This window comes from Hakea prostrata, chromosome 6 (assembly GCF_041222555.1).
Source record: "Hakea prostrata isolate BN-2017 chromosome 6, UWA_Hpros_2, whole genome shotgun sequence".
NCBI classification, from domain to species: Eukaryota; Viridiplantae; Streptophyta; class Magnoliopsida; order Proteales; family Proteaceae; genus Hakea; species Hakea prostrata.
The window spans coordinates 39,945,288-39,960,666 of record NC_142605.1 but is presented as its reverse complement, the minus strand read 5'-3'; the positions used below and the strand labels follow the sequence as shown (position 1 = coordinate 39,960,666).

Here is a 15,379-nt window from a genome sequence, read left to right as displayed (position 1 = left end):
TCCCAGTGGCTACACATGAAGTGGTGATAGAAGCTTCACACTGTTCTCATGGGTGTTGAAAAAAGAGACCGAACTGGTTGAACTGATTTCAAACTGACCGATGAACCCATTGTTGGTTCAGAACTAAAAAAACTAGGGCAAGTTGTATATCATCGCATGCACTCCCCCTTTAGCCTGAAACATGTTTTGACATATTCCCTTAATTTCAGAGAACTAGCATGTTCGTGTGTATTAATTTGGTGCACAGTACTTAATGGGTACACTTATAAAACCCTAAGAGTAATAGTTTGGAACCATATCTCTTACTTTTCTCTGTATATTAAGGCCCTACATCTTGCAACTTGCTCCAGTTGAACTACTTTTTTCAGGTAAGCACCCTTATTTTTATTTGCATACTGTCATAGTGACATTTCTTTTATATAATTATCACAATTGGAACAGATCCTGTTAGGGTCTTCAGGGGAAGACTCTGTGAGAGTGAGAGATTCTCAAAGATATGAAGATCTTTCTCACACTCAAGTAGCCCTTCTTTTCATATCATGGGAAAAAGTAACCTTTCTTTTTAGGCACTAATCCAAGAGAGAGAGAGAGCGAGAGAGAGGAACAAATCAATCTTTCTGGCAACTATTTCTGTGGTGGAGAATGCCATTCTTCCATGCTTTTTATTATTTCTCCAAGTAATTAACAACATAGCTGACTCTCTAGCTTGAGAGCTTGGTTTCACTAACAAAAGACTGAATAGCTCACCTCCTCTCAGTGGATGTCTGGTCTTGGTAATGGAGACAATCCATGTTTGAACACCAATGTATGAGATCCATCTCAAACAAAAAGAAAAAGAGAAAAAAACCAAACAAACATATCCATCAAGCATTAGCTTTTGTATTAACTTATTTTTTTCTTAGAAGTTATGATATCAATAAAATAGGTATAAGGTGGAATACAGCTCTACTGGTATAATTAGTGGTGATGTTCAATAAAATCTCAATTGAAGTATTATTCTATGTTAGTGCTTAAGTGGGAGAAGTAATAATCAATAAAGCATGGATTTTGTTCTTTCCTATGGATTCTTTGAACATTTTTTTCTTTCAATTTTCAGTCCTTAATGTCTCCAAAAGTCAATCTTAGATCTTAGCTTGAGAAGTAAGCTATGAAGAATACAGAAAAGAAGGAATTTTCAGGCCTTTCCCAAGTAGAATCGAGCAGCAGAAGAAAAGCTACCATGGCTTGTCCATAAAACACTTACCCTAGATTTCTCTGCTTCGTTCTTAGAAGAAGGAATTTGTGAAATTGAACCACCACACACTCACATGGTTTGGCAATTTTGGTGGCGGAAAACTAGGATTCTCAATCTCCATCTGGGCTCTGTACCATTCCCTTCTTGAAGGTAACCTGTTCCTCATCTTCTCCTCTAATTGCTCTCTTTTATTTAAAAGTTATTTCCGTGTTTTTTCTTGCTCTCTCTTGGGCATTTTATAAGTTCTTTACAGATTGTTCTGCTGTCGGATTGTTGACTTCATTTTGGGTTCTTGTTTCTTAATCATCCTGGGTTGAGCAATTACCTGTGCCCACCTACCTCCCCACCCCCAGCGGATGCTGGAGATTGTCACTCTCTCTATTTACCTTTTTTTTCTTCTTGGAAGTTCCATTGGTGATGTTGTTATAACGATGAGCCCTATATTGATTTCATAATTGCCATTTGAAAGATGGCTGAAACCATTCTGGATCAATTTGATTTGTTTACTACTGGGGTTGTTCTAACTGAATTCTGGAGAGGAAAATAACTATTATCCATTCAGAAAAAAGCTGCTCTTAACTATTGTTCAGTTTTTGGATTACTAACCTTTTGAACAATGCAAAGAACCAAGTGGGTGACATTTAGATATTTAAGTTCATAACATTAACATTGGAACCTTCAACTTTTTGCCCTTAGGTTGGGGTTGGTGTATTGAGAATGCATAATTTACAATCCATATCAATGGCTTTTATGAGTTCAAGCATATAGATGTAAGACTCGTAGGCTCATTGCTAGTATGCAAACTTAATGGTCTACTCAAGAAAAAACTGATCTTTTTGGGTAAGAAGAAAAATATAGTCTAGCATCCTTCGAAAAAGTACTCACTTCTATCCAGTTTCCATTCCTTGATGTTAGCTTTGAGTTTTCTTTGGAGTTTATCTTCCTGGGCTTTTTGTTAACTCCACTATATTGGGTGAGTATGAATTGGATGAATAGACTACTCAACATCCATGCTAAAAATGTCTATGCTGTTTGACAAGGTTCTGGTATGACCTGACTGGAAGCTAATTTACTGGAAAACCTAGAAAGATATAAAATTTCATGTTTGCAGTTTCTTATGATGGTGGTTCAGAATGTGATCTTGTTCATCATCACATGGAATATGCCATCAGCAGTAGACAAATATCTGGACTCAACCAGTTTGCAAGTCATTCCTTGAGTATTGCAGTTCAGTTTATTCATTACAACTTGCTTTTATAGCCTGGGGCCTTACTAAATTTTTTCTTGCAGTTGCTCGTTTCTTGGGTGGCATTTGCATTGAGATTTTTTAACAGAGGAGTCATACTACTTGCTTATAGCTTCAACAAGACATACATGTTTAGGGAATGTTGGGGATATGATGTATTCTGATGCCTGGATTTTGTGGGTTGCTCCTGAAGGGCTATTAAAAAGCCATATGTACTATATTGGTATTTGGATAAAATTCCTCTTTAGTGTCATTAAATGTTATAGCAAAGGTTCTTCTTATGTTTTGGTTATCTAAAACAGCTAACTTAAGCATTTAAAAAAAAAAAATCTTCGGTGAAATTGGAGTTTTGGTGGCTGTTGCTCTTCTTTTTTTTTTCTCCAGCAGAAAGCCAACACAAGCTTTTGATGTCCTCTTATGTTTCCTCTATAATTCTAAACCTGTAAATTGTGTGGACAAGCTTGAATCTTTGGAATGCTCATTCAACTCTAAGCATTGCTCTGCATAAAGCATAAAAAAGGAAGGAAAAGCATATAAGTTCTCTATCAAAAGAAAGAAATTACATTTATTTTGCCAATATAATGTAAGCCCTTACAAATTAGATTATACAATGAAAATGTGGATTAAAATTTTGCACGTGATTAATTGAAGCAGCCTTCATGTGCCTTTATTGGGGGAGGGGGAAGGAACACAGTTTAATGGCTTTGGACAGAAGGTAAGGAGTCTAGTTCCTCTTATTTTCAGAATCCAAGGGCAGATCTACCGGAAAAGAAAAAAAAGATGAAAAGCAGGAGTTGGTGAATAGTGATGGCTTCTTTTAATCATCAAAAGGTATCCCATATTGGGAAACGCTGTTCTGCTTTCTTCAACGAAGTCCTGCTTTATAGGTCTCGAGCAAGGGAAGAAAAGTGAAATGCAAAACCCCAGCTCCCCGGCCCCATGACTACCTGGTTTTCTGAGGTGGATTTATCAGTTTTTGATGATTTGGGTCCCATTACTATTCAGCTTGAGGTGGGTTTTTAAAGGGTCTAGAAAAAAAAAATCTGTCTCATCATTTTCTTTCTTCTTTGGGTTCTAGATTTCAGAAATTGATTCTTTCTCTGAAGACCCATTCTGGATGGACAATTGGGAAGGAGATCGTGATTGACCAACGATACCTTGATACCCATTTCCCATTAGTGCAATTGTGTGGAAGCTTCTTAGGAGCTCCATTCGCGCATCTCCATTGTAGTGATCCAATTCAATTGAAATTGTGTCGATAACAGCGATAAGCCACAAAATGCACAGAAACTTGTGTTGACTACGTGTCAGTGCAAGGAAAGCAATTATATTTCACTCCTTGGTTTTACTACAGAGCCTCAGGATCAGTAAGCTTCAGAGGTCCCACGATTGGGACTTTACAGACTGAAAATACAGTTTCTTTAAGCTGTTCATGAATCATTGACGGGTCGTTGAGACACTTATACAAGCAGATGTTCTGCAAAACATCCAGTCCGGAAAGTGCAACAATAAAGTAATGATTTAGTGGTAGCTCTGTAGCTGCAGAAGATTTTCTGTGTTCCTGCTTTAAACAGGTACTTTCTCTCTGGGAAAAGTACGATTTTCTTTAGAATTCTTTCTAGAACTCTCTGTGTCAAATTATTTGTAAAAAAAAAAAATTTAGCAATGGTACCCAACTACCACCCCTAAGATTCCGGGTCTTTAGCAGTTTTGCTTCAAATGGGCATGACCAGAACTCAGGGGAACAGATGAACAATTTCTCTCTGGAGACCAAGGGAATAATTCCCATGATTTTCTTGTGCTTTTCAATTATAGTATCCATTGCCTTTGTAAGTTTGTATTGATTTTGCCGGCTCTACACGTGTAAGAAACCATGCTTTTGGAACACTCTGACCTTGAAAAACGAATTATTTTCCCACCCGCTGTCCCACTTGTGTTCGTAAGGTAGACCACAAAACTGCTCTTCTGGGGTTGTTGGTGTTTTTTATCTCGTTGGTATAGCAAGTTCTACTTTTTGAGCTTCAATGCCTACTAAAGAACCTAAATTCTTAAGGTTCCTGTTAGTTCTGTAAAGAAATTGTTAGCTTTAATGAGTCCTGCACCCTGCATTAATGCGGTCTCTGAATTCATTTCCTAGTTTATTTTGTGAATTCTCTATGGTTTCCTCTTGGGTTTATCTCCTGATGTTATTAGATTTCTGAATCTCCTTTGTTTTTATCCCCTCCCTTTCCCAAAGGAGAGCCAGCAACAGATCCTTAAGTGATGGATGTAAAGGAAATCTCAGCTTCAAGACTGTTTATCTCAGAGGAATCTGACTGCCTATATCCTATGTGCTTTGGTGTTTCATGTGCTTTGGTTGCACTCAGGCTCCTGTCAGGACCTGACATCGATGCCGTTCAATGGTCCGAAATGCGGAACAGAATGCTTCAAGGCAGTGCACATCTGTTGGGGTTGCTTGTGTGGAGAGTGCAGAAAGGAGAAACCAATGATTTCAGGTCCGCGCTCCAGAGTAAGCTGGAGAAAGCTGAGGCAGAGGTCACAGAATTGAAGAGAATAAGAAGTGAAGATGCAAAGGCTAATGAGAAAGTCATGAGCATCTTTGCTGCTCAGGAGCAAAGCTGGTTAAGTGAAAGGAAGAAGCTTCAATTGCAATTAAGAGTTCTTCTAAATGAATTAAAGGTCCTCGACACAAAAAAGGAAAAAGTTATATCAAATTTGAATGAAAAAGTTAAGGAGAAGGAGCTTCTGATACAGTCTACAGATAAAGCATTGGAGGCAGAGGAATGCAAGACGAAGGAGCTAGAAGAAAAGCTACAGAAAGTTGAGGCCATCATGGAGGAACTGAAAGATATTGCTGACAGAGGAGCTCAAGAGCATTCTTCTGAGATTAGAAAACACAAGACTGCCTTCATTGAACTTGTCTCAAATCAGCGGCAACTTGAAGCTGAGATGAACCGCACCCTTCGGCAAGTTGAGGCTGCAAAGCAAGAGGTTGACTCAGCCTTAAAGCAGAAGGAGGAATCAATCTCAATGGTTCAAAAGCTATCGTTGGAGATGATAAAGATGCGGAAGGACCTTGAACAGAAGGATAAGATCCTGTCTGCAATGCTGAGGAAATATAAATCAGATGCCACGGAGAAGCAAACATTATTGAAGGAGATTAAGATATTGAAGGCTAGAAGGAAGCAAGCAGAGCTAGAGACTGAGAGGTGGAGAGCACGCTGTAAATGTAGACAAAATAGACATTTCTTCTGGAGCAATTTGTCTGATGATGCAGAATCAACCTCAGCTGTGTTCTCTGGTTCAAAAGGGACATATGACGTTGAGGGAGGCTGTTCTGAGAAGCGGAGGACTAGATTGCAGGCCATTGACAATAGAGTGAACCCCAATAATGATCAACTTGGATGCTTGGAAGCTAATCATACAACTGGCAGTAACTGTTTTACACCCCCGAGAATTGTTAACGCGAATTCCGATGGTTCCCATGGATACCCAGCTGAAACGGATGAAGACTCTAGTAAGATCAGAATCCTAGTCTCCTTTGCCTAGTTTGAATTTCTTTTACTTCAAAATTAGATCCTTTTTCATGGTATATTACAACCAACTATGGTGAAAGTTAAGATTTTCTGATCAACATCTAACTTTCACAGAAAGTCATTGGTTATAAAAAGGCCAATTTCTGGCGCTATGGATTTTGGTGTCTTATACATTCTTGCATTGATGATTATATTACATTGAGTACTTAAGCTAACATTAAATCATCACATTGAGTAATTAAACTAACATTAGGCTACTCTGTGTACTCTTAACTAATCCTGTTTTGTTATTGCTTTAACGTGATCAAGACAGATGCCAAGACTCTGGAAGTCGGACTTGCTCAGAAACACACAAATACACAACTGTGCGTGAGCAGAGGCATCACCTAGAATTAGATGCCTTTGCAGAACAGCTGAGACTAAAAGATGAGAAGTTAGAAGCTTTCAGCTGGCAGACATTGAGCTTGGAACTGGAAACAAAACGTTTGCAGTCCCACATTGAAGTCCTTGACCAAGAAATGTCACAACTCAGGGAGGAAAACATTAAGCTGGATGCCTTGTTGTTGGACCGTGAATCGGAATTGAAATCCTTAAAAGGGAGGTTCTCATTGCTGTTACACTCTCTTCATAACCAAAATACGAACTTCAATTTATCGCCTAAGAATCTGGCTTTAGTTGGTGAGCCTGTCTGGTCTGAAGTCGAGATCACAAAGAGCAAACTGAAAGAGAAGGAAGAATCTTACCACATGGTTGTTAGAAATACTCATAAATTGGAGACTGTGAACGAGGAAAACCCACTTGATCAGTCTAAAGACTCAAGTTTCAGAGTCCAAACACCCAAAGAAAAGATTGGGATTGAGAAAGTGGCTGGCATGGATCTTGATCATACTCAAGGGGAACACATGCATCTAGAGGCCCAAATAGGCAAAAAGTTAGCTTTGCCAGGTCACTCAGTTGTTAACTCGGACTCTTGTCCATGGAAGATGGATCTTCATGCTCTTGGAGTTTCTTTCAAAATTAAGCGGCTGAAGCAGCATCTTCTTATGTTGGAGAAGTTGGCAGGAACACACAGAGACTGTGAGCAGAGCGGTGGTGATGATCAAGGGCAGGCCCAGATAAAAAATTTTTTTCCTTTAATGACCTTGCTCAATAAGCAAGTCAGCAGATACCAGTCCCTTCAAGATAAGACTGATGATCTGTGCAAGAGGATGGTAAGTTCCAAGTTGCTATTCCCAGAACCTCCCCTACCCCGAATCAAGGAAAAACAAAGAACTTTGGCTGGTCTATTTTCGATAGTCTTTAACTCTGTTGTTGTCTATTTATTTATTTCATTTAAACTCTTTGCGTTGTTCAGCACAAGAACAAGTTGCATGGGAGCTGCGGAGATCTAATCATTGCAAAGACCAAGGAGGAAACAAAAACCCTTGAGCATTTTCTTGAAGAAACTTTTCAGCTACAGAGATATATGGTTTCAACGGGGCAAAAGCTGATGGGGATACAATCACAGATTGCTTCTTGTTTTGTTGGGATTGCTGAAAAGCTTAATGAATCTGTTGGCTTTGATATGAGGCGGTTGGCTGATGGTGTTAGAATTCTCTTTGGAGAAGCACAACGGGGTCTAGAGGTCCGGATTGCTCGTATTATAGGAGACCTTGAGGGGACTCTGGCATCTGACGGTTTTATACATCAGAAAAACTAGCCTCAGCTCAGTTAATTGCTGGCAACCCAACTCTGTAATTGAGCACTAAAGTTTATATGATTCTAAGAGAGGATCCCCTCCAAAAATTATGGTGTGTTTGTAGTGGCCAAATTTGAGGTTCCACATTACAATGTACAGTTATGTATATGCTGTTTCTGCTGATACATCACTTTCTTGGAAAATCCAGTCTAGTATCATCTGATTAGTGAACCTCTTCACTGTTGTTTAAGGAAATATACAATGTAAGGTTAAAAATAAAACTGTAGACTTCAAGATCATGTATTTATCTATATGGGAGCATTAATCTGTTGAGACAAAATTAGCAGGTTTATCCTTCAGCATAATCCATTTGTTTCCAGATGTGACGTTGTAATGTGCCTGAAAGTGCTAACTTTATATCTCTATCGTGCTATTTTGAGATACTATTCCAACATTTTACACATTGTTCTGTAGTTTCCATGTGTCACTACACCAATATTGGGTTTCCAGTTTCAGTTGTTGATGAGTTTTAACCCATTTGGGTTGTGTATTCTATAATGTGGAATGTAAAGGTATTCTGTCATTGGTGATTGCTTTGTAAGATTAGCAACAGTTTGCATAATGGAAGTTACCCTTTTTCTTTTGGGGGGAGGGGGTGTTGTAGTGGTAGGTTCTCTGATGTTATTTCATGAAACTTTTGAGGTTTCAGTTCTTCCATGTATCAGTAGGGACAAATGAGATAATGTGGCAAAGCTCTGTTAGGCAAAAAGAGCAAAGTAGATAAAGGGCCTTAAATAATTTAGGCTTTTAACAGAATTATAGAAGTCATGTTTTTGTGTTTGATCATGACTTTCATATGGAGAAATTTACATTCTCTGATTCTTTGGGACAAAAGCAGTCTGCAAATGTGGGTGTTAGGTCTCTTGTATGTTTATGTATTTACCCAAGAGCTTTTTCCAGTCTTATCTTTGTGCCTTCTTCCACTTTTTCAGTCTTTTTCAGTTTAATTGATGGTGAATTGCATATTTCAGGTTGGTGGGTTTTGTTTTTTCTTGAACAGGAAAAGGTAAAGGATTTGGGGTTTCACTAATGTCATCTGAACCTGGCTGAGTTGGATTCAATCTTAGCCTGCTCTATCCCATAAAACGAGTTAAAAGAGTTGGGGATTTCACTGCTACCATCTGAACCTAGCTAAACTGAAGTCAGTCTTAAGTCTTCTCAGTTTCATCAAACATGTTAAGTCAAGGGATTGACTTGACTTGACTCAAATCACTCAGGGCCATAGGGTCTTTGAGGTTGTCTTCCTTTTTTTACCAAAAAAATAAAGAAGGCAGGTGAGATTTTCCTTTTTTTTCTTTTGGATTGGAATTGAGGTTGACAGTCCAGCTTATACGCACCTTGACTACTTCTTCAGAGGATAGTTGTTGCAGGTAAGACAAAGCTTTGCCCTGGCTCTGAACAAACGCATGAAATGTTGTCTTTTTTGCTACCCATGAAGGCAATTTGAAAGCTCCAACCATTTGAATGTTGTGAGGAATTATGCTGAGGTGCCATAAGGTAGGCTCTAGATGCAAGATAGTTTAAATCTTCTACTAATTTGTGTTTATCCCACATTTCTCTATTACACATCAAAAGGGAAGTTCACCTCTGGTTGTGGAACTACTTTTTTTACCTTGACCGGTAGGGAATCCTAATTTGAAGAAGACTTAAATACTGTCGCCATCAACTTTTTGACCATAGAAGTCCTGGGTTAATCTTCCACCGAAAAAGAAAAGTCATGTCTTTAACTCTTAATACTGGATAAGTGCCATTTATTGTTAACCCAAAAAAAAGAAAGTGCCATTTACTGTAAAGGTTATAGCAGTGGTGAAAAAGTATTAACTATTAAGTCTGCTTTTATTATTTTGTTCAAATTGTGGTCTAACCGGAATGAATGGTCAAACCCAACACGGTTTTGATTTTGAAAACCATGAGATGTTGGATCCCTAACAATTCGGGCAAGATATGAATACTACGCATTTAATGCACAACATCTGCTACCAATTAGAAGAGGAGAACTTGTGAATCATGATGAATTACCCTCAATTGTGTATTTGTAAGTCTCATCTCACTCATCAACATTGTAATGACTCGATTCTAATTTGTGCAGCGGAAAAAAAGACTAGATGGCTATGAGGCTTGCTTGAGAAAGACACGATCACATTCCTAGAATGGGGAAACGTGGATGGCATTGATACAACAAAGGCAATTTTAGAGGGCATGGCTCATGGATTGACCCTAATGTTCAAGAAAAAAATAAAGATTCGCTCAATTTGGAACAATGCTTAGCAAATGGATCACATCCTTCCTTGTCCAATCTTGACTCAATGGCACTGGCAACATATTGTTTTTATTGTTACCATTTTAGATCAATTAGGAGATACAAAAGTCACACCATTCCAGGACCACAACCCAAATAAAATTAGCGTTCTTCAGAGGCCAAAACTGGCCTCTTTCAGCTTAGCAGCGTTGATAGCGGGTGAGGGAAGTGATGAAGGTTTGGGAAAAGAAAGCGAAAGGGAGACAAACTTGTAGGTAGTTATGACTTTGAACGTTGAGAAGGTATCATCGTCTCTAACTACCTTGGAAATTTGACAAACCAGTTACTGGAATTTGTTTGGTTAAGCCCCCAAGAACTTTCTCCGAGTGGTGATGTTAGATTAGTGTAAGAAAGGGAAGTTGTGAGGTCATGAAAATGTTCTTCTTTTCCAGAATATAGTATTCTTCAAACCCATATCCCCAAACCCCAGTCTTTACGGATTTGGCCATGGTATGCTTTTGCCATCACTTCAAAAGATCATCTATTAGAGGAAGGATCATAACAATAAGATGCAGAAGGCAGTTACAAACTCAGCTATAAAGAGAGAGAGACAAAGCAGATTGCACAGTAACAAACAAGTTCTGGTTGTAGTAATGGGTGTTTTTGAAGATATAATGCTAAGGCCATTACAACGAATGTGCCACCAAAGAGGGAATGAGTGTTTTCCAATAAAGTTACAACTACAGAAATAAATAAATGGTGCAGCACCTAACAAGTAGAGGTTTGTGAGGGAATTCACCTCTGAGTATTGACAAGATGAGTGAACCACCTCTGAGTACTAACAAAATAAATGAAATGTGAAATCCATCGTATGAGTGGATGTTCATTGCTTGTTTTTAACATGACTTGCTTCACGTGGTGGATGTGCTTGTGGCTGGGCACAGAGCATCTCCAATAGGGGAGGGGAGAAGGAGTTCGACTTCAGTATTGCACAATAAATGTGCAGCATTGAGCTTCACATTTTTGAGAAAAAGACGGTCAAGATCGAGATCTTGGTTGATCTCGACTGTTCGTTGCAGGTGTTATGCATTAATTTGCATAGTACCCTAGCAATTTTAGGGGAGAAAGGTTAGGTGCTGATATTTCACATTGAAAAAAGAGATAGATGACCAAAATTAATAAATAAGAAGGGCCAAAACGGCCTTAATTAGAAAAATTTTAAGAAAATCGGAGGAGATCAGGAGACCACATCCCTCTAGCTCTTAGGGTAGCTCTACCCCCTGTTTCTAGTGCAGCGGTGACATAAAAATTGAAACAGTAAAACTAAAAAGGTCTTGACTTCAAACATCTTTCCCTATCTCTTGTCTACTCTTCTCTAAGAAAAATAGTATAGGGTAAATATTTCGTAAGAGGATGAGAGAGTGAGAGAGACACAATGAGAAGTTCTAGCATATGCTATACAATCCGAGAGCTTCGTGTTCTTCATTTGCTCATTCTTGGTAAACCGGCGATCTGATCCTGAAATTCCAAATTGTCAAAACCGGAATCAATGAAAGTAAAAATTCCGATCCGAACCGGCATGTTCATCCGATTCAATTCCGCATTTCCTTTTTGAACCGGAGCGGTAGAGTCGTCACATCACACATTGTGTCGCGTCAGAAAAAGACAAATGAAGGCCGCGTTTTCTCGTGAGCCAAACGTTATATAACTGTAACTCTGGAAGGACAGACCTGTTCTCTCACGCTCTTCTTCACCACCAGCTCCTCCCCTTCTCTTCCTCGTGTCTTCTCCGTTTCTTCACAAAAAAAGACTTCCCCACCAAACCCATATAAGTATCCCTCTCTGTTGTCTTCATCTCTTCTGCAGAAGAACAACAGAGCTTACCTGAACTCAAGGCCTTAGCCATCTCTTCTTCACAACAGAAGACTTCTTCACCAAACCCATCAGTATTCCTCTCTGTTTTCTTCATCTCTTCTGCAGAGAAAACAACAGAGCTCACCTGAACTGAAGATCTTAGCCATTATTTGTGTTGAAGCAAGGCATGGGTTCTGAAGTAGAAGCAGAGACAAGAGAGGAAGCAGGGAGAATGAGGAGACCCAAATCAGTACAGAAGCTCTCTCTGTTTTCACTTCCAGTTCCTCAACAGTCCTCAGATCCTCCAGGCATGTTGACACCACCATTCAAGTCAGCTGTTTCAGTTCCTTTCCTTTGGGAAGAAGCACCTGGAAAGCCCCTTCTTTCTTCCAACTCGTCTTCCTCCTCTGCCTCCTCTGCCATTGCTAGGTGCTTGGAGCTTCCACCACGTCTTCAATTAACGGAATCTTCTAACAACACGCCTTCCCCTACCACCGTTCTTGATGGACCTTACGTTGGTCGGAGCTCATCCTTCACTTCTTCCTCCATTGGAAAGGATCCCCTTCCATTGATAGGGTTTTCTTTCCGGCGAGAAACAGAGAACCCAAATGGTACTGATGGAATTTTTCAGCTGGAATCTTTGTCTCATAGTAAGAGAAGAGGTATCAGAAGCTGCAGCCGCAGAAGCTACTTTGGTTTTTCCGGGAGGAAGGCTTTCTCTTCCTTGAACTCCAAGCCAAATCAGGATGTTGCAGGGGAAGGAGATACTAACTCGAAGGTGAAAATTACGGGGATCAAACGTACTGGGAGCTTCTTTAGCCTCTCACAGACCAAATCGTCTCACTTATGGGTAAGTCCCAACAAGTTATCATTACCAATTTGCTTCTTGTTCCTCTTCCTTTTAGTCTCTTGTTTATTTCAGCCATGAACACTACGGGTATCCACCTTGGACTAATGTGGTTAATCTGGGATTTTGCTTTTTGCTTCTCTCCATCTTCTCTTCCCTTATCCTTAGTTTCTGTATTTTTTTAGATCATCTGCAGATGTTACTTGCAGGAGAATTTCTGAATTTAATCTGTCCTTCTATTTTTCTTCTGGTTCCTTCGTTTCGTTTGAGTTTACCATGGAAAATGTGATTTAACGGACAAATTTTAATTGACCACGTCTCTATTCTTGACTTTTTGAGTGTTTTCCTCCTCCGCAACCCTCCCTTTCCAAGCCTTTAATTCAAAATATTGTTCTACACCTTCTATCAACCCTTAAAAAGAAGAAAGTTCAAAACAAATGACAAAGCAAAGGCTTCTAGGTAGCAATTAAAGTTCTTCCTTTCCAAATTTTTCATTCAAAATAAAGGAGAAGTCTGTTTTTTTATATATCTTCGTCCTTTACCATCTTCTCAGAAGCAAGAATATGAAAAATTATCTTCTGGGTAACTTTCTATAGACTTGATGACATCTTAAAGCTTAAAACTTTTGCAGGCAAGCATTTACGAAGGGTTTAAGCAGGTGGTCCCATGGAGGAGTAAGACGAAGAAAGATAAAGACAGCTTGATTAATCCAGGGAAGATGCAGTGAATATAGCACCTAAAGGCTACAATCACCTGCTTCTCCAACCCCACAAACACAATATCTTGATATGTAAATATGAAATCCCATATTAACACAGATAATACAGACCCCACTAGTAATCTTATGTTAATGTTCATCAACCCATCTTCGTCACCAACTTCCCTTCGGAATTTTTATCGGTAATTCTAGCTAAAAGAGTTTTTCTGGGTATTAATATTATTCATCCTCTGGGTATTGTCCATGAAAAGAGTATACAGTAAAAGAGGATTTCCCTAGTGTCCTTTCACAGAAAGGAGAGAGAGAGAGATTGCTATTTCTTTAGTTGATAAATGGGGTTTCTCAAGAAAGAATAGGAGCCATGGAGGACTTTCTCTGCTTGTACTTGGCTTTGAAGCAAGCCTGCCTTAGCTTCTTTGTATTCTCTGATAGTTCTATTTCAGGTACTTTTTCCATGCGCCTTTTATAATCTTCCAACAGCTCTAAATCCTCAGTGAAACCCAACTCCTGCAAATTCAAAATAATTATACATTCTTCAACAGTTCAACAATGTGGGTAGCCAAATTTGTTAAGTTGAATTATTCATACCTTGATGTTTTCGATGAGAGATGCCAAGCTCTTAATCTTCCTGTGTGGCCATCTATTGATATTGAGCTCTCTGCATCTTTTCTTCAAAACTGTTAAACCAACCTTCATCTCTTTGGCTGCCTGAACTATTGGAACGTTAAAATGTTTCTTTATTTCCTCCAATTCTATCTCATTGGATTTGGATCTTCTACTACAACACTTCATCGCCCAATCTTCAACAGAAACCCTTGGACTAGTGGTAGAACCCACACTTTCAATCTCTGTTTTGGTTGAGTTCTCACTCCAGCTCTCTCCGAAGGATTGGTTTCCATCGAAATCACTGACTACTACAGGCTGAAGAAACTGCTGTTGTGCTTCTTGGGGTGGAGAAAAATAGTGATCCAAGCAGTAGAAATCATCAAATTTTTTAAATTCTAATTCCAAATTTGGTAATGGCGGTAACTGGCATGGAATCGACTCTATTGCCATTGATGAACTCACCGCTGGTTCGTAAGAATCAACGTTTTCTCCAAGCATCTGAGTGATTTGACTGATTTCTTCCCAACTACATTCACATTTTCAAACAGAAAACACTGAAGTTAATCATAAGAATAGCATAGATGGATAGAGAAATCAAGGAGAAGGCAGGCAGATTTTCTTGTTTACCTTCTAAGCTCAAGATTTTCAGGCTTGTAGAGCCATTCGATGAAGTGTTCTTCCGACTTGAGATCGGTCAACAGGTTAGCATCCATTTTTGGGCTATTCTGATTCTGGAATTTTTGAATCTGATCTGATGAGGAGAGTAAGTGGAGAAAGAGGGTTTAAATTTGGTTGAAGCGAATAAGTGGATCATTGGAGTTTGTGCGAAAAGAGTTACAACTTGTGGAATTTGATGATTCGGTTATAAATGAGTTAACGATTTAATGATCAATCAAATCGAGAAGGGAAGGGTTTAAATGTTTAATGCAATGCATCTTCTTTCTCTGTGTTAAATGCTTTCACGCATTATTGTGTTAATACTCAAAATTCTTCCCTTTCTGAATCTGTTGTACAGATTTTTCCTTCCATCTTTCCCAAATTGAATTTCGATTTAACATAGTTAGCTGCTTCAATGTTCTTACATTTTTACGGCTTCTTGTTATAATACAAAAGCCCAGTTTCATCATTTTGGTTTCACTTAAGTCTTGAATTTCTCAGATTAATTAAATAAAAATGCTCAGATTAAGAATTTATTGGAGTCAGACCTCTGTCTCTACCGTCGAACTATGATTGAGAACATTTTGTTATTGAATTGGATGAAAAGACTTTTTAGATTCTGCAATGGAATTTCATCTCTGATAAATCTGATGATGCCCATACTTGGCACTGTTTTTTTTTAAGGGTTAAACAAAAAGATTTAA

At 38.8% G+C, this 15,379-nt stretch overlaps 3 protein-coding genes across 3 annotated transcripts; 2 read left to right on the top strand and 1 right to left on the bottom strand.

Annotated features, from left to right (window-relative positions):
* The first annotated feature begins 3,483 nt into the window (after positions 1–3,483).
* LOC149014087 (Ribonuclease P protein subunit P38-like protein) lies at positions 3,484–8,135 on the top strand. The gene is made up of 4 exons (XM_089159696.1): positions 3,484–4,054; positions 4,717–5,997; positions 6,326–7,227; positions 7,371–8,135. The coding sequence occupies exons 2-4, from the start codon at positions 4,743–4,745 to the stop codon at positions 7,713–7,715; spliced, it is 2,502 nt and encodes an 833-aa protein (XP_089015822.1). The 5' UTR covers positions 3,484–4,054; positions 4,717–4,742; the 3' UTR covers positions 7,716–8,135.
* Positions 8,136–11,740: 3,605 nt separating this feature from the next.
* LOC149014085 (uncharacterized protein At4g00950-like) lies at positions 11,741–15,072 on the top strand. The gene is made up of 2 exons (XM_089160103.1): positions 11,741–12,697; positions 13,326–15,072. The coding sequence occupies exons 1-2, from the start codon at positions 12,035–12,037 to the stop codon at positions 13,419–13,421; spliced, it is 759 nt and encodes a 252-aa protein (XP_089016229.1). The 5' UTR covers positions 11,741–12,034; the 3' UTR covers positions 13,422–15,072.
* On the bottom strand, positions 13,755–14,731 carry RKD4 (RWP-RK domain-containing protein). Its single transcript, XM_089160104.1, is given in 2 exon segments — positions 13,755–14,544; positions 14,646–14,731. Coding segments are annotated over 2 exon segments (876 nt in total).
* Positions 15,073–15,379: the final 307 nt, after the last annotated feature.